Consider the following 17,907-nt stretch of genomic DNA (forward strand, 5'->3'; position numbering starts at 1 on the left):
GCCTTTGAGTTCTTCTCATATAAATGTTTAAAATTTTTATTTATGGCATGGTGGAAGCCAATTAGGGCCATTTAAACCCATGCTGCCCAAATTAATCAGCCCCTGTGTGTTGGAGGGTGGGAGGAAACGGGAGCACCCAGCAGGGGTGGGGGGGTGGAACCCACCTAGATGCAGGGAGAATGTACAAAGCACAGCACTGGATTTGAACCCGGGTTGGTGACGCTATGATAGTGTTGCGCTAACTGTGCCACCCAATGTTAAAATGCTGAGTGACCCAGCGGCTGTGCCATTGTCGAAGGGGAATGACTGTCCTACTTTGAAGCTCTCACTGAAGCACTCCTCAACTATTTGGTGTGTGTTGAAGATTTTGTATTTTGTTGTGGGGGGGGGGGGAGTGGATTTCACAGTGTAAAATGGAATCAACGACACAGCAGAATTTGTTGACTCCAGCCATTTTTAACCTTTCATGATGTAAAGATAGTTCCTGGCTTACAATGGTCCGATTACTGATCTTTTTTTCAAAGTTACGATGGTAGAATCTGTACTGAACTTCAAATTTTGGCTAGGCTGTCTATGATGTTCAGTGACTCCTCACAGCCCTGTATCAGTCCCAACACTGATCCCACTGCACTGCCCCGCTTTCCCAGCGGCCTGCTATCAGTCCCCACACTGATCCCACTGCACCGTGCTCTCCCGACAGTCTCAGTCCCCACACTGATCCCCACTCTGATCCCACTGAACTGCCCCACTCTCTCCCAACAGCCTTGTATCAGTCCCCACTCTGATCCCACTGCACCGCCCTGCTTTCCCAACAGCTCTGTATTAATGCCCTCACTGATCCCACTGCACTGCCCCACTCTCTCCCAACAGCCCTGTATCAGTGCCCACACTGATCCCACTGCACTGCTCCACTCTCTCCCAATAGCCCTGTATCTGTCCCCACTCTGATCCACTGCACCGCCCTGCTTTCCTAACAGCCCTGTATCAGGGCCCACACTGATCCCACTTGCACTGCATTCTCTCAACAGCCCACTATTAATCCCCACACTGATCCCACTGCCCTGCTCTTTCCCAACAGCCCTGTATCAGACCCACACTGGTCCCACTGCCCCTTTTCGACTTAGGATGGGAATGTCAGAACGCAGCCCCATCATAAATTGATGATTACCTGTATACTCCAGACTGGGTGCATGGGTAAACTACAGTACGAACACCAGCGTGAACCAGATGGTGGTTGGGTATAAAACCAATCCCTGAAAACCAGGACGTGGTCTAAAGGGTTAAGAAACTTCAAATAAGATTTGTGTATAGCATGCACATTGGGACGAAGGGCCTGTTTCTTTGTTGTATGACTCCACGGCCAGCTTGGAATCAGGCATTTTATAACTCGTGGAATCCTTGTATATATTTGCATGCGGTGATTTACTCTGTAACCTGTTGGAATTTTTTTGTGGTTGTACTTGTAATGTTGCTCCCTTGCCCTTGTTGCTGAGTGACAAGCCCAGAGTATTGTCATGGAATTTTAAACTTGCCTCCTACATGTAACTGAGGCTTTGCAAACTTTTCTGCCTGGTTTCTATTCCTTGCGAACTTAAAGTCAAATTTTAGCACAGTAACCGTTCTTGACACGGATTTCTGCCCAGCCTTGCGACAGGTTTCTGCTCTGGTCCATAGTTACTCTAGTCCCGGAAGGTGATCTTCCTGCCTGAATGAGTCCGAAGTATTGGCTTCAGTCAAATTCCTTAACTCAGTGATGTGAAGTCGTCGTTTAAGGCTGTGTGTGTGTCTGCTCTTCTGGTTTGTCTTCCACCATTGAGTCAGTGGTGACAAGATGGTGTCTGCTGCAAAGGGATGTGTTCAAATGAGATGAATAGTCATTGCAATTGTCCACTGGCAAGTAGCTTCCTCCTGGGATGGGAGGCATGCTTTTCTGAGGAAATGTTTGCTGGAAAGAGAAATGTAGCTTTAATTGTTTAATTGGTTGGAGTAATGTTTGATTGCAAAAGGTGCTTTCTAGAGATTGGGGAAGTTATCCTACCTTGTGGAATGATGGAGCAGGGGCAGTTATCCTACCTTGTGGAATGATGGAGCAGGGGCAGTTATCCTACCTTGTGGAATGATGGAGCAGGGGCAGTTATCCTACCTTGTGGAATGATGGAGCAGGGGCAGTTATCCTACCTTGTGGAATGATGGAGCAGGGGCAGTTATCCTACCTTGTGGAATGATGGAGCAGGGGCAGTTATCCTACCTTGTGGAATGATGGAGCAGGGGCAGTTATCCTACCTTGTGGAATGATGGAGCAGGGGCAGTTATCCTACCTTGTGGAATGATGGAGCAGGGGCAGTTATCCTACCTTGTGGAATGATGGAGCAGGGGCAGTTATCCTACCTTGTGGAATGATGGAGCAGGGGCAGTTATCCTACCTTGTGGAATGATGGAGCAGGGGCAGTTATCCTACCTTGTGGAATGATGGAGCAGGGGTAGTTATCCTACCTTGTGGAATGATGGAGCAGGGGTAGTTATCCTACCTTGTGGAATGATGGAGCAGGGGCAGTTGGGAGCAACCAAACACCTTCAACAAACACAATCCTGTTGCTTATTCAGTTCGATCTCAAATCAGAATTTATTGTCATGTCACAACATTCATTGTTTTGCTGCAGCATTACAGGTGCAAAATTGCAATATTTACCATACATGTGTGATCGGTGCATTTTTTGGACCATTATTTTTAAGGCCATAAAAAATGGTTGGAGGATTATGACACGGTATCAACGATTACACAAGTATACAGTTTTTAAAAAAATTAATGCGATTTAAAAAGAGAGAAAGTGAGGTGGTGTCTGTGAGTCATTGATCGTTCAGAAATCTGATGGAGAGGAAGAAGCTGTTTCTGTACTATTGGGTGTTCGTCTTCAGGCTCCTGTACCTCCTTCCTGATGGTAGCTGTGCGAAGAGGCCATGGCCTGGGTGGTGGGGGTTCTTGAGGATAGAGGCTGCTTTCTTGAGTACCCTCCTCTTAAAGATGTCCCTAATGGAGGGAAGACCCGTGATGACACTGGCTGAGTTTACACCTCTCTGTAGTTTACACCTCCGTACCAGACAGCGATGCAGCCAGTCAGAATGCTCTCCATGCTACGCCTGTGGATATTTGCTAGAGTCTTCGATGACGTACCAAATCTCCTCAAAGTCCTAATGAAGTATAGGCGTTGGCGAGCCGCCTTCATGATTGTATTGACATGATGGCCCCAGGCTAGATTTTCAGAGATGTTGACACCCGAGAATTTGAAGTCTTGCTGCTGACTCCCTCGATGAGAACTGGTTTCCTGAAGTCCACAATCAGTTCCTTAGCTTTGCTAATGTTGAATGCAAGGTCATTGCTGACACCACTCAATGAGCTGATCTATCTCCCTCCTGTACACTTCCTCATTACCGTCTCTGGTTTTGCCAGTGACCGTTGTGTCATTGGCAGATTTGTAGATGGCATTTGACTTGTGCCTATCCACAGAGTCATGGGTGTAGAGACACTGCCACTTTCTCCCTGCACCCTCATTTCTTTCTCCTTACAAGAACTGATTGGTGCCTCTTGGAATCAAAGAATCGTTATGTCACAAAGGAGGCCGTTCTTACCACAGAGTGAGTTCTAGCTCTTCAGTCCCCTTTTTTTTCTTTCATGAGGTTCCCTGTAGTTCTGTATGTCTCTCTGCTAACCATTTTGAAAGCCTCAATGTCACTACAGGGAGTGGGTTTCCTCTTGGCATTAAAAAGATTTTCCCCATACTCTCCTTTTTTTTTTTTTTTTTTTTTTTTTTTTTTTTTTTTTTAAATTTTTTATTTTTCACACCATAAATCACAATAGCCATGATATACACTTTTTCTTTTCCACACATTTACAGTGACTTTTTCTCCCTCCCCCCTCCCTCCTCCCAAGCCACCCCCCCATCCCTCCCCCCTCTCATCCATTTTAGTTATACAATCTAGGTTGCATTAATTCAGTTAGACAATGTTGTCATTCAACAAAAATACACCAGAAATTCTACTGAGTCCATTTTTTTCTTCTCTTCTCCTTCCATCAACTTAGGTAATGTTTGTTCCCGGTAGGTTTTCGCTATTGTATTTAATGTAAGGCTCCCATACTTGTTCGAATATTTCAATATTATTTCTTAAACTATATGTTATTTTTTCTAATGGAATACATTTATTCATTTCTATATACCATTGTTGTATTTTCAAATTATCTTCCAATTTCCAGGTTGACATAATACATTTTTTTGCTACAGCTAGGGCTATCTTAACAAATCTTTTTTGTGCATCCTCCAAGTCAATTCCAAATTCTTTATTTTTTATGTTACTTAGGAGAAAGATCTCTGGATTCTTTGGTATATTGTTTTCTGTTATTTTATTTAATATCTGATTGAGATCATCCCAAAATTTTTCTACTCTCTCACATGTCCAGATTGCATGAATTGTTGTTCCCCTTTCTTTTTTACATCGAAAACATCTATCAGATACTGTTGGGTCCCATTTATTTAACTTTTGCGGTGTAATGTATAGTCTGTGTAACCAATTATATTGTATCATACGCAGCCTCGTATTTATTGTATTTCTCATCGTTCCAGAGCATAACTTCTCCCATGTTTCCTTTTTTATCTTTATATTTAAATCTTGTTCCCATTTTTGTTTAGTTTTACCATTTGTTTCCTCATTTTCCTTTTCTTGCAGTTTAATATACATATTTTTTATAAATCTTTTGATTAACATTGTATCTGTAATCACATATTCAAGGTTACTTCCCTCTGGTAAACTCAAGTTGCTTCCTAATTTATCTTTCAAGTAGGATCTCAGTTGGTAATATGCCAGCGCTGTATCTCCCGTTATATTGTACTTATCTCTCATTTGTTCAAAGGATAAGAATCTACTTCCTGAAAAACAATTTTCTATTCTTTTAATCCCTTTTTTTTCCCATTTTCTAAAGGCAAGGTTGTCTATTGTAAAAGGGAGTAGCTTATTTTGCGTCAATATTAGTTTTGGTATTTGGTAATTTATTTTATTTCTTTCTACATGTATCTTCTTCCATATATTGAGGAGATGGTGTAATACTGGAGAAGTTCTATGTTGTACCAATTTTTCGTCCCATTTATATAATATGTGTTCAGGTATCTTTTCCCCTATTTTATCTAATTCTAGTCTCGTCCAGTCTGGTTTTTCCCTTGTTTGATAAAAATCTGATAGGTACCTTAATTGTGCGGCTCTATAATAATTTTTGAAGTTTGGCAATTGTAAGCCTCCTTGTTTATACCATTCTGTTAATTTGTCTAGTGCTATCCTCGGTTTCCCCCCTCTCCATAAAAATCTCCTTATTATTTTCTTTAACTCTTTGAAGAATTTTTCTGTCAGTTGTATTGGCAATGCCTGAAATAAGTATAGTATCCTTGGAAAAATGTTCATTTTAATACAGTTTATCCTTCCTATCAGTGTTAGTGGTAGCTCTTTCCAATGCTCTAAATCGTCCTGTAGTTTTTTCATTAGTGGATTGTAATTGAGTTTATATAATTGGCCTAGATTTTTGTTTATTTGCACACCTAGGTATCCCCATACTCTCCTTGATGTATCTTTTGTTCAAAAGACACAGGACGTTAGACAGCATCTATGGAGAGAGAGGGGATTTAACATCTGGGTTTGCAGACGTGACAGTTGTGGGCCTAATCATCAACGGAGAAAGAGAGAGGAGGTGGAAAATCTCATGACTATAGGGCGAGAATAACAACCTGAGACTCAACATGGACAGGATGAAAGAGATGATTGAGGACTTCAGGAGGACCAGGAATGACCACCCTCAACTACAGATTAATAACTCGGTAATGGAAAGAGTGGAGAGCACCAAGTTCTTCAGAGACCACTTAACCTATTGTGGACACAGGAAGGCACAACAGCGACTGCACTTCCTGAGAAGACGGAGGCAGGCAACATTATCGGCCACCATTACGTCATCTTTCCCCAGGAGCTCTATCAAGAGCATCCTGGCCGACTGCGTCACAGTGTGGTATGGATGCTATAGACCATTGGCTATGAGGTCAATCTGCAGGACTATAAGAGCAGTGGAGAGGATCACTGGGTTTCCCTTCCCCTCCCCCGGCCCCCATCGACATGATCTACCAATATCATTGTCCGAAGAGGGCTTGCAAAATTGTTGAGGACCCCTATAACCCTCGCACTCAGCGTCTTTCAGCTGCTCCCGTCAGGAAAGAGATCAGGAGGATCAGAGCCAGCACCACCAGGCTGGGGAACAGCTTCTTCCCCTGGGCAGTGAGAATGCTGAACATCAGCTGGAACTCCTTATTTAGTGACTATATTTATTTTTGTGTACGTACATACTTACAGCATATGTATCATCTGTATGTGGGTTGTGTCTAATTGTGTGAACGGAGAATGCTGTTTTGTTGGGTAGTTCTGGTGCAATCAGACGACAATAAACTTGAACTTGATCTTTCAACAGAATGCATGGCCACTCAACTGGAATTTAAATTCCACCTCTCTCCACAGATGCTCCCTAATCTGTGTTTCCACCTTTATTTTGTCTTTATTCTCAGATTCAGATTTATTGTCAGAGTACATACAAGGTATTATGAACAACCCTGAGATTCTTTTTCTTGTGGGCGTGGCAGAATTACCAAATCAGTAATGCAAAAAAAAAACCGGCCTTGAGAAAAAAATCAATTAAGTGCAGAGTCTTTAACTAAGTTGGAAATTATTGTTTAAGAGAGCAGCTGTTCCTGAACCTGCTGGTGCGAGTCTTGTGGCACCTGCGCCTCTTTTCCTGATGGCGGCAGTGAGAACAAGAGTGCGTGCTGGGTGGTGTGGGTCCGTGATGGCTGCTGCTGCTGCTCTCGGACAGCAGCGTTCCCTCGTAGATTTTCTCAACAGTTGGGACAGGTTTTGCCTGTGATGTCCTGAGCTGCGCCCGCTACCTTTTGCAGGGCTTTCCACTCAGGGTTACTGATATTCCCGTACCAGACAAGTCAGCACACTCCCCCCCCCCCCCCCCAAAAACACAGCTGTAGAAATTTTCCAGGGTTTCCGATGTGGGGGCAACATTTAATCTGTTTAAAAAGAGTCACGATGGGCAGGATTCGAAGCACTGGGACGGAGTAGTTGCTTCGACAGTGCTGGCAATGAATCCATTTATCTGGGATTGCCTGATGGTCAGGCAATGCCGATGGGACAAAGCTTCTCCTAATTCAAATGATCACAGAAGACGAACAATCAGCAGGGAAGGGTACAGTGCTAATCCTAACCAAACCACAATCACTGACACATTATGAGGAGACTCCATGCATACAAAGGAACTCTTTGAACTTGTGACTTTGTTGAGAATGTATTGTCTGGAAAAGAGCAGCTTGGGTGGTTCTGTCCAACCACAGCCATTTCCTGCTTGTGTAGATTGATTGCCCCTCAATGATTGGCATTGCCTGCATTCTTCTGTGGAGAGGGCTCCCCCTTGCAACTCCTGCGTCCTGTGGTTGCAGGGCTTTTGAACAACCTTGAATCGATTACTGTCGTTCAGTTTGTGAGCAGGTCGATTGTTTTAAACTCCAATAAATGTGGGTCAGAATCTTGTTGTTTAAAACAGCCAATTTTTGGCAATCACCCCCGCTACCTTTATGATTCTGATCAAAGTTTCTGGGCCCTCTTCCCTGTGAAGGAGTCAAGTTTAGACCATGAGAGATAGGCTTCTCATCGAGTCTGCCCTGCCATTTCAGCCTGGCCTTTTCCCCATAACCTTTGATGCCCTGGCTAATCAAGGACCCCTGCCTTAAATTCACCCAGTGACCTGGTCTCCACACTGGTTGTGGCAACAAATTTCATAGATTTCCCCCCCATTCCCGGCTAAAGAAATTCGGACGAATCTCTGTTCAAAGTGGATGCTCTTCAATCCTGAAGTTGTACCCTCTTGTCTGAAGTTTAGTTTCTTCCCTACTCTCCTACTACCTACATAAAAATTTTTTTTGCAATTTAAGTCTATGCCCCTCCCAGAAGGTGCTGTGGTTCCTGTTTAAAATGGCTGAGTTAAAACATGAGGAGATTTCGGGGAGGGTTTGTATCCATCCTCTACTGGGATAAGAGGCAAGGAGGAAGATTCTTTAAATGTTAAAAAGGGCTGCTCACCTTTGTTTAAAATATTATTTTTCAAACAGCAAATTTTCTGAGCTTTGAAAGGTGAAATTGAATCTGAGGTGGGATAAGGCTTATAAGGCTTGTGGATCAGGACAGAGTGGATGTGGCAAGGATGTTCCCCATGGTAGGGCCATCAAGGACAAGAGGGTACACCTTCAGGAGAAAAGGGTGTCAATTTGAAACAGATGTGAAAAAATTTCTTTTAGCCAGAGGGCCGTGAGTCTGTGGAACTTGTTGCCACAGGCGACTGTGGAAAGAGGTCATTGGGTGTATTTAAGGCAGAGGGTCGACAGGCACAGGCCCCAAATTATGACCGTAATTGGGTCCCAAGAATCGGTCGTATCTCAAAATGGACACAAATTGGAATTTTGCCCGCATGCATGGAGTTACTGAAATCTTAAAGCACACTTTTTAATCAAATGTTGTATTTCACAAAGTATAACAGGGATACAGGGTGTGCAAGAGCCAAAGTGTGTGTACTTTGTTAGTCGGCGCCCCAGGGTCCGTAGGCTGGGTGCGACCATCTTGATTCCTGTGCCCATCTGCCAGCCTTTGGTCGGCGCATGCGCAGTGGGTTCGCATATTGGAGTGCGGTTGGTGCTCCGGTAATATTGAGTTCACGCCCTTAACTCGCACATGTGAGCATCATTGATTTTTCCAAGAAATGTTAATAATTCCTCTAAGGTGAATTCTTTGCGTTGGCCAGTCACTTCTTTTAGTTCAGTTGAAAAGCTTGTAGGGACTGGTACAGCGCTGATGGGAGAGAGTAGGGAAGTGGGATCAGTGTGGGGACTGATAACAGTGTTCTCGGGAAAGAGCGGGGCAGTGGGATCAGTGTGGGGCCTGATACAGAGCTGTTGGGAGAGAGTGGGGCAGTGGAATCAGTGTGGGGACCGATAACAGTGTTCTCGGGAAAGAGCGGGGCAGTGGGATCAGTGTGGGGCCTGATACAGAGCTGTTGGGAGAGAGTGGGGCAGTGGGATCGTGTGGGGACTGATAACAGTGTTCTTGGGAAAGAGCGGGGCAGTGGGATCAGTGTGGGGCCTGATGCAGAGCTGTTGGGAGAGAGTGGGGCAGTGGGATCAGTGTGGGGACTGATAACAGTGTTCTCGGGAAAGAGCGGGGCAGTGGGATCAGTGTGGGGCCTGATACAGAGCTGTTGGGAGAGAGTGGGGCAGTGGGATCAGTGTGGGGACTGATACAGCGCTGTCAGGAGAGAGCGGGGCAGTGGGATCGGTGTGGGGACTGATACGGCGCTGTTGGGAGAGAGCAGTGTAGTGGGATCAGTGTGGGGACTGATACAGCACTGTTGGGAGAGAGCAGGGCAGTCGGTATTATACAAGGTATACCAGTATTCTTTTTCGATTATACAATTTTTTTTGACTTAGCATGGGTTTGCCAGAAGCCAACCGCATTATAAGTTGAGGAGCACCTGCATTCGCAAACCAAAGCTGCTGGCTCCATTCCACTCTCCCACGGATGGATGCCGGGCCCTTTGAGATGTGGACATGGGGAGAGACTTGAAAGTTGCTCAGGTGAGACAGACTGCTGTTACCTCTGAACAGACGGCTGGGAGGTGACGACATTGGAAACACTGCAGATGCCGTGAAGTAATCAATAATTGCTGAATGATTTTCCAAGGTCTGACACTTGGTGCAAGTCTGCCAAGGCACTGGCAGGTTAGGGCTGATCCATGTGGTTAATATTTTCAGTATTCTGATGTGCTGTCCTGATTGTTACCAGCCCCATTAGTGACAACAGAGCAGGATTCACATTTAGTTGCCCCCAGAGGAAGGAAGCATAAATTCTGGTGTCTTGTTTGATTTGAACCATTGGAAACAAACCTGAACAAATGGCAGAACCTTTTAATTCTCCTTCCCATCTCACCAACAACCTACCTATTTAAATAAAACTTTCCCAACAAGTTTTCTTTATTCCGGAAAATTAGCGTGGGGCTGATTGGGATGTCATTGAAGGGGCCAATCCGCATCTTGACCGAGGATGGTTTTGAGAGATTCCATGGCAGGTAAATGAGCTGAATAAAGCAACGTCATGACAACCGAGAGGTCTGTTAGCCTTGTGATCCAGGGCATGCTTGTACAGCGCGACTCACTGTGGGGCTTAAATTGTGCTGATCACTGGCTACCTATGGTTCCTGGATCTCTGCGACCTCAAACCACGTCAAATTAACGGTTTTTGCTCGATTTTCCCTGACCTTTGACTGCTGGGTCGTGAGGCTGAGGGGCCAGGGCGTGCGGCTGGCTGCTGGTGACTCGAGGAACCCGCGGAAGTTGCGGGCTGCTGGAGTCTGCTGTCGGGCGGCTCGCGCCGGGGCTGAGGACTGGTGGAGAATGGCTCGAACTGGCTGGAGGGGGCGCCAGGTATTGGAACTGGGATGTGAGGGGGGTGTCGAAGGGTTCCTGACCTTGTCGGAGGTTCGGACCAGATTGCCAACTGTTTGATCTGGTCTCTTTTGCTTCTTTGTCTGACTAAGAAATATAAGAGGCGCCTTGGCAATTCCTGCTGGTTGTGAATCTGTCGGCCCTGCAGCAGGCAAAAGAATATTTCATGTAATAGGACACTGTTTTATTACTATTGATGATAAATTGAATCTTTAATCTTGCCAACCCCCGGACCCAACCTTTGAACCAGTTGTCAATCCCATCTTTCTCCCAGCTGCTCCAATCAGTTTTGACCTCTGTCCCTGGACTGATGTTGGCCTTGAAGTCGGAAATTGTGCATGGCTGTGATCATCAATCCACCTCGATCGGCTTCAGCTTGTAACTACTGCTTGTGCTGACTGGCACCTCCCAATGCCCCTACATCCACTCACCTATCCTGGCTTCCCAATTTGAAAAGATCATTCTCTCCATGGCTTCTTGACATTACGTCTGCAATTGAAGTTTTGAACACTTCAAGCTCACCAACCTGGACCGGTTCTGACCTCCTGGAAAATGGCGGAGTTGCTGTAACGTCAGCTCTCCCACTGGTGTGGATCCAGGGGGAGCTGCTTCGAAAGGTTCAACTGCATGGTCCTAATGCTGGTGGCTCCTATGGGCTTTATTAAAATCCTGAAACCTTGGGGGTCTGTCCCAAAGATGGCGGCACCTCTGCTCGGCAGCGGCCACAAGGGGTTACAGACTCCGGGAGAGCAGCAGACGGGCGCAGGGCACCAATAATGTGGAGAACACCCCTCCCACTCATCGAGAAGCAGAAGAGATGGTCCTATGGGACAGTGACTCAGCGGACCAGCCGGCGGTTGTGGGACCTGCACGGGCGGTTGGAGTCCGGCTCATGGGAACAAGGTATCGGAGCCAAGATTCGAGAGGGGGCTGAGGGCAAGAAGGGCTCCCTAAAGGGTCTCTGGGCACTGAAGGCTTCCTGATCACGTCAGAGGTTTGGATCTGGAGCTCAGGCAGCCGATGATTCGAGCAAGAATCTGCGGAAACTGTGGGAGCGTTGGAGGCCGTTCCGCAGACACTCAGTGACTCTGCAGAGACTCTCTTTCTCTCTTACTGTAAGAATCGGCAGGTGATATTATTGGCGACTCTGCCTTGGAGCAGGCAGAGGTGATTCTGTGGAATATTACGTTTTCTGTACATGTCAATAAAGAAATCTTGAACTTAGTGGTCACGGCTTCAGTTCTGCAATCCCTCCCTAAACTCCTCCACCTGCCCTCACCTCTCCTTTTAAAAAAAACGCAAATGAGATGGAGAGGCTGACTGCAGTAGGCACTTTGACCAAGCTTTTGGGCAACTGTGGTCATGTGTTAATTGCTTCTTTGACTTGGTCTGGGGAACATTTATTGCAGTGGTTCTCAAACCTTTTTCTTTCCACTCACATACCGCTTTAAGTAATCCCTATGCCATCAGTGCCCTGTGATTAGTAAGGGATGGCTTAAGGTGGGATGTGGGTGGAAAGAAAAAAGTTGAAAACCACTGTTTTGATCATCCCTGATTGACTCATGTGCACAGTTTCAGAACTCCAAAGGAAGTGGGTCATTGATAATTTTTCTCCAGCAAAGTATTTCAGGAACATTTGGGCCTAGAGCAGTGATTCTCGACCTTCCCTTCCCACCACCTTAAGCCATCCCTTACTAATCACAGAGCAACGATGGCATAGGGATTACTTAAAGTGGGGTGTGAGTGGAAAGAAAAAATTTGAGAACCACTGATTTACTGCATTAAAAGTGCTCTATAAGGGAATATTTCTCCCATTGCCTCTTCCGTACGTGTCATCAAATATGCATTTCTTTTCTTGAATGGAACGCAGGGATTTTTTTCCATGACGTCAGCCTCCCTGCATGATGCAAGTCAAAAACCTCAGGTTCTGGAAATTTGAATTGAAAGACGGAAGGTTGGAAGCACTCCGCAGGCCAGTCAGGGCCTGTGGAAAGAGAAAAACGGTGAATGTTACAATCCCCAAGGGCCAGGGAAGAAACAAAGCAGTTGGTTTAAAGTCACGGAAAAGATGCGACCGAAAACAAACTTGTTATCTCACTCCCCCACTTGCTTTTTTTTTGACACGTTTCACTCTATTTCGCCTTCCACAGATGCTGCCTGACCCTGCTGACTTCCTCCAGCATTGTAGCATTTGCTCATCTCTATAAAGACGTCTGGTGTACTGTTAACTACAGTGTGGTCACCACATTATGGGAAGGTTGCAGAAGGCTTTGAAAAGGAAGGGATTTGTGTGAAACACCACAAAGCCTGCAGATTCTGCGATTGCAGTAAAAATGCTGGATGAACTCCGCAGGTCTGTCAGGATTACATAGGTGGCAGTGAGTCAATGAGAAGGTCAGAGGGGTTTAGCTGGCTGGTGTTTTGGAAGTTGCAGAATGCACTGTTGTCTAGTTCAAAAGAAAGTTGGCTTTATGGTACGCTGAAAGAAACGAGTGAGTGTATTCTTTATTTCTTTGAAGCTGCGGGAAATTAGTGCAGGAGGCTAATGAAGGACTCGGGGAGCCCGCTGAGTTACTCCAGCAGTAAAAACGCAACGCTGGAGAAACCCAGCAGCGTACTTTATACAGCAGAGATAAGGATATATAATCAATGTTTTGGGCCTGAGACCTTCATCAAGGTATGAGCAAATTGTAGGCTGGCGTCTGAATAAAATGGTGGAAGGGAGAGGCAAGAAGAGGCAGGGCACAGGCCCACAGGCAGGCAGTAATAGATGGGTAAGGGAGAGAGGACACACCAATAAATGGGGGGGAGCAGCTCTGAGAATGGAGGTGGAAGAGGGTGGAGGGATGGGGAAGAGAGGGAGAACAGGGAGTGGGCCAGCAGACACCTGAGAGGTCGACATTAATGAGTTGGGGAGCGCCCAGATGAAATGTGAGATGTTGCTCCTCCAATTTACAGGTGGCCCTTTACCAAGATGTTCCTTGGTTCAGAGGGTACGAGTTCTCTGGGGAGAGGTTGGTCAAACCTAGGTTGTTTTCTTTGGAGACTGAAGGAAGGCCTGCAGAAGGCCTATTCCACTAGGGCAGCATGGTTAGCATAGCAGCAAAACTATTACACGGTCAGTGAGCTGGGCTGAATCCCACGCTGTGTGTGAGGATTTCGTACATTCTGCCCATGGCTGCTGGTTTTCCCCAGGGACTCTGATTTCCTTCCAAAGTGTACCAGGTTGTAGGTCAATTGGGTGGCACAGTTAATTGGCTTTTACCATGCTGTAAATAAAATTTAAAGGTTATAACATTTTGAGTCTACCAGGGTAGACTCTACCTGGTAGAGAGTCAGAATATTTTTTCTGGGGTGAAAATGTCACACATTTAAGGTGGATGGTTGGGGGGTGAATTTAAAGGAAACATACAGGTCAAGGTTTTTACACCGAGTGAATGGGCTACCAGGGGAGGGAGATGCAACAATTGTGATTGAGGCTTCTTGATATGATTATGAAGGGGATGAGGGATATGTGGCAGCTGCAAGCAGTCAGTCGTGTTTCGTTGCATTTCAGATGTTGGGTGAAGGGCCTGTTCTTGTGCTATATTGTTCTGTGTTTGACTTGGATTTGAGGACAGCAGGTAGTGTAATAATAAAACAAAAGTGCAGCATGTGGTGTTGCAGTGAGTCACAGGGTGTGGGTCACTGCCCTCTGTAACCCACTGTAACACCCCACCCCACGCTCTGTGACCCACTGTAACACCCTGTCCCGCGCTCTGTGACCCACTGTAACACCCCATCCCGTGCTCTGTGACCCACTGTAACACCCCGCCCCGCGCTCTGTGACCCACTGTAACACCCCGCACCGCGCTCTGTGACCCACTGTAACACCCCGCCCCGCGCTCTGTGACCCACTGTAACACCCCGCCCCGCGCTCTGTGACCCACTGTAACACCCCGCCCCGCGCTCTGTGACCCACTGTAACACCCCGCCCCGCGCTCTGTGACCCACTGTAACACCCCGCCCCGCGCTCTGTGATCCACTGTAACACCCTGTCCCGCGCTCTGTGACCCACTGTAACAGCCCGTCCCGCGCTCTGTGACCCACTGTAACACCCCGTCCCGCACTCTGTGACCCACTGTAACATCCCACCTTGCGCTCTTTGACCCAATGTATCACCCCGTCCCGCGCTCTGTGACCCGCTGTAACACCCTACCCCGTGCTCTGTGACTCGCTGTAACATCGCGCCCCGGGCTCTGTGACTCGCTGTAACACCGCACCACGCGTTCTGTGACTCGCTGTAACACCGCACCCTGCACTTTGTGAACGTAGATGACAGCATTGTTGGAGCCACAAGCAATTAGATAGCCAAGGTCAGATTCTGAGCTTGTGTACCTTTTGTCTGATGGAAGAGGGGAGAAGAGAGCATGATCAGGGTAGGATGTCTCCTTTAACATGTCAGTAGGTGTCCTGAGATAGCAGGGTTGTAGACTGAGTCAATGGAGGGGTGTGTTGCATTAACAGCTCACCACAGTTTCTTTCAGTTTTGGACAGAGATGTTCCTGTTGCATGCTGTGATACATCTGGTCAGATACTTTTCATAAAGAACCTAAGATTTCTGCCGGTTGTAGATTCAACTGAAAAGTTCTGTTCTCTCCCCTGTGCTCCTCGGCCCCTGTGCTCCTCGGCCCCTGTGCTCCTCGGCCCCTGTGCTCCTCGGCCCCTGTGCTCCTCGGCCCCTGTGCTCCTCGGCCCCTGTGCTCCTCGGCCCCTGTGCTCCTCGGCCCCTGTGCTCCTCGGCCCCTGTGCTCCTCGGCCCCTGTGCTCCTCGGCCCCTGTGCTCCTCGGCCCCTGTGCTCCTCGGCCCCTGTGCTCCTCGGCCCCTGTGCTCCTCGGCCCCTGTGCTCCTCGGCCCCTGTGCTCCTCGGCCCCTGTGCTCCTCGGCCCCTGTGCTCCTCGGCCCCTGTGCTCCTCGGCCCCTGTGCTCCTCGGCCCCTGTGCTCCTCGGCCCCTGTGCTCCTCGGCCCCTGTGCTCCTCGGCCCCTGTGCTCCTCGGCCCCTGTGCTCCTCGGCCCCTGTGCTCCTCGGCCCCTGTGCTCCTCGGCCCCTGTGCTCCTCGGCCCCTGTGCTCCTCGGCCCCTCTGCTCCTCGGCCCCTCTGCTCCTCGGCCCCTCTGCTCCTCGGCCCCTCTGCTCCTCGGCCCCTCTGCTCCTCGGCCCCTCTGCTCCTCGGCCCCTCTGCTCCTCGGCCCCTCTGCTCCTCGGCCCCTCTGCTCCTCGGCCCCTCTGCTCCTCGGCCCCTCTGCTCCTCGGCCCCTCTGCTCCTCGGCCCCTCTGCTCCTCGGCCCCTCTGCTCCTCGGCCCCTCTGCTCCTCGGCCCCTCTGCTCCTCGGCCCCTCTGCTCCTCGGCCCCTCTGCTCCTCGGCCCCTCTGCTCCTCGGCCCCTCTGCTCCTCGGCCCCTCTGCTCCTCGGCCCCTCTGCTCCTCGGCCCCTCTGCTCCTCGGCCCCTCTGCTCCTCGGCCCCTCTGCTCCTCGGCCCCTCTGCTCCTCGGCCCCTCTGCTCCTCGGCCCCTCTGCTCCTCGGCCCCTCTGCTCCTCGGCCCCTCTGCTCCTCGGCCCCTCTGCTCCTCGGCCCCTCTGCTCCTCGGCCCCTCTGCTCCTCGGCCCCTCTGCTCCTCGGCCCCTCTGCTCCTCGGCCCCTCTGCTCCTCGGCCCCTCTGCTCCTCGGCCCCTCTGCTCCTCGGCCCCTCTGCTCCTCGGCCCCTCTGCTCCTCGGCCCCTCTGCTCCTCGGCCCCTCTGCTCCTCGGCCCCTCTGCTCCTCGGCCCCTCTGCTCCTCGGCCCCTCTGCTCCTCGGCCCCTCTGCTCCTCGGCCCCTCTGCTCCTCGGCCCCTCTGCTCCTCGGCCCCTCTGCTCCTCGGCCCCTCTGCTCCTCGGCCCCTCTGCTCCTCGGCCCCTCTGCTCCTCGGCCCCTCTGCTCCTCGGCCCCTCTGCTCCTCGGCCCCTCTGCTCCTCGGCCCCTCTGCTCCTCGGCCCCTCTGCTCCTCGGCCCCTCTGCTCCTCGGCCCCTCTGCTCCTCGGCCCCTCTGCTCCTCGGCCCCTCTGCTCCTCGGCCCCTCTGCTCCTCGGCCCCTCTGCTCCTCGGCCCCTCTGCTCCTCGGCCCCTCTGCTCCTCGGCCCCTCTGCTCCTCGGCCCCTCTGCTCCTCGGCCCCTCTGCTCCTCGGCCCCTCTGCTCCTCGGCCCCTCTGCTCCTCGGCCCCTCTGCTCCTCGGCCCCTCTGCTCCTCGGCCCCTCTGCTCCTCGGCCCCTCTGCTCCTCGGCCCCTCTGCTCCTCGGCCCCTCTGCTCCTCGGCCCCTCTGCTCCTCGGCCCCTCTGCTCCTCGGCCCCTCTGCTCCTCGGCCCCTCTGCTCCTCGGCCCCTCTGCTCCTCGGCCCCTCTGCTCCTCGGCCCCTCTGCTCCTCGGCCCCTCTGCTCCTCGGCCCCTCTGCTCCTCGGCCCCTCTGCTCCTCGGCCCCTCTGCTCCTCGGCCCCTCTGCTCCTCGGCCCCTCTGCTCCTCGGCCCCTCTGCTCCTCGGCCCCTCTGCTCCTCGGCCCCTCTGCTCCTCGGCCCCTCTGCTCCTCGGCCCCTCTGCTCCTCGGCCCCTCTGCTCCTCGGCCCCTCTGCTCCTCGGCCCCTCTGCTCCTCGGCCCCTCGGCCCCTCGGCCCCTCGGCCCCTCGGCCCCTCGGCCCCTCGGCCCCTCGGCCCCTCGGCCCCTCGGCCCCTCGGCCCCTCGGCCCCTCGGCCCCTCGGCCCCTCGGCCCCTCGGCCCCTCGGCCCCTCGGCCCCTCGGCCCCTCGGCCCCTCGGCCCCTCGGCCCCTCTGCCCCTCGGCCCCTCTGCCCCTCGGCCCCTCTGCCCCTCGGCCCCTCTGCCCCTCGGCCCCTCTGCCCCTCGGCCCCTCTGCCCCTCGGCCCCTCTGCCCCTCGGCCCCTCTGCCCCTCGGCCCCTCTGCCCCTCGGCCCCTCTGCCCCTCGGCCCCTCTGCCCCTCGGCCCCTCTGCCCCTCGGCCCCTCTGCCCCTCGGCCCCTCTGCTCCTCGGCCCCTCTGCTCCTCGGCCCCTCTGCTCCTCGGCCCCTCTGCTCCTCGGCCCCACTGCTCCTCGGCCCCTCTGCTCCTGGGGGAGCTCAGCCGGTCTCGCAGCATCCATAGGAGGTAAAAATACATTATGGGTATTCCCTGGCTTGCAATCTATTGGAATTGCATCCATCTGCATATATGACCAAATTCTTTTTTAAAAATATATAAAATTTATGCTGTTTATGTTGTATTTGACAAACTATAACATGGATACAGGATACATTTCCTGTGTG

At 50.5% G+C, this 17,907-nt stretch overlaps 1 protein-coding gene across 5 annotated transcripts in view; it reads left to right on the top strand.

The window, feature by feature from the left end:
* Nucleotides 1-17,907, top strand: part of LOC138753986 (zinc finger MIZ domain-containing protein 1-like) — a 196,940-nt gene that overhangs the window by 67,319 nt on the left and 111,714 nt on the right. Inside the window, exon 2 of one of the 5 annotated variants that reach the window (XM_069917663.1) lies at nucleotides 9,561-9,707. The exons of the other annotated variants lie outside the window; for them this stretch is intronic. Within the exon in view, the coding sequence (XP_069773764.1) occupies nucleotides 9,656-9,707 (52 nt within the window). The 5' untranslated portion in view covers nucleotides 9,561-9,655. The remainder of the gene's footprint in view (nucleotides 1-9,560; nucleotides 9,708-17,907) is intronic. 5 annotated transcript variants of the gene reach the window in all.

This window comes from Narcine bancroftii, chromosome 2, assembly GCF_036971445.1.
Source record: "Narcine bancroftii isolate sNarBan1 chromosome 2, sNarBan1.hap1, whole genome shotgun sequence".
In the NCBI taxonomy this organism is placed as follows: domain Eukaryota; kingdom Metazoa; phylum Chordata; class Chondrichthyes; order Torpediniformes; family Narcinidae; genus Narcine; species Narcine bancroftii.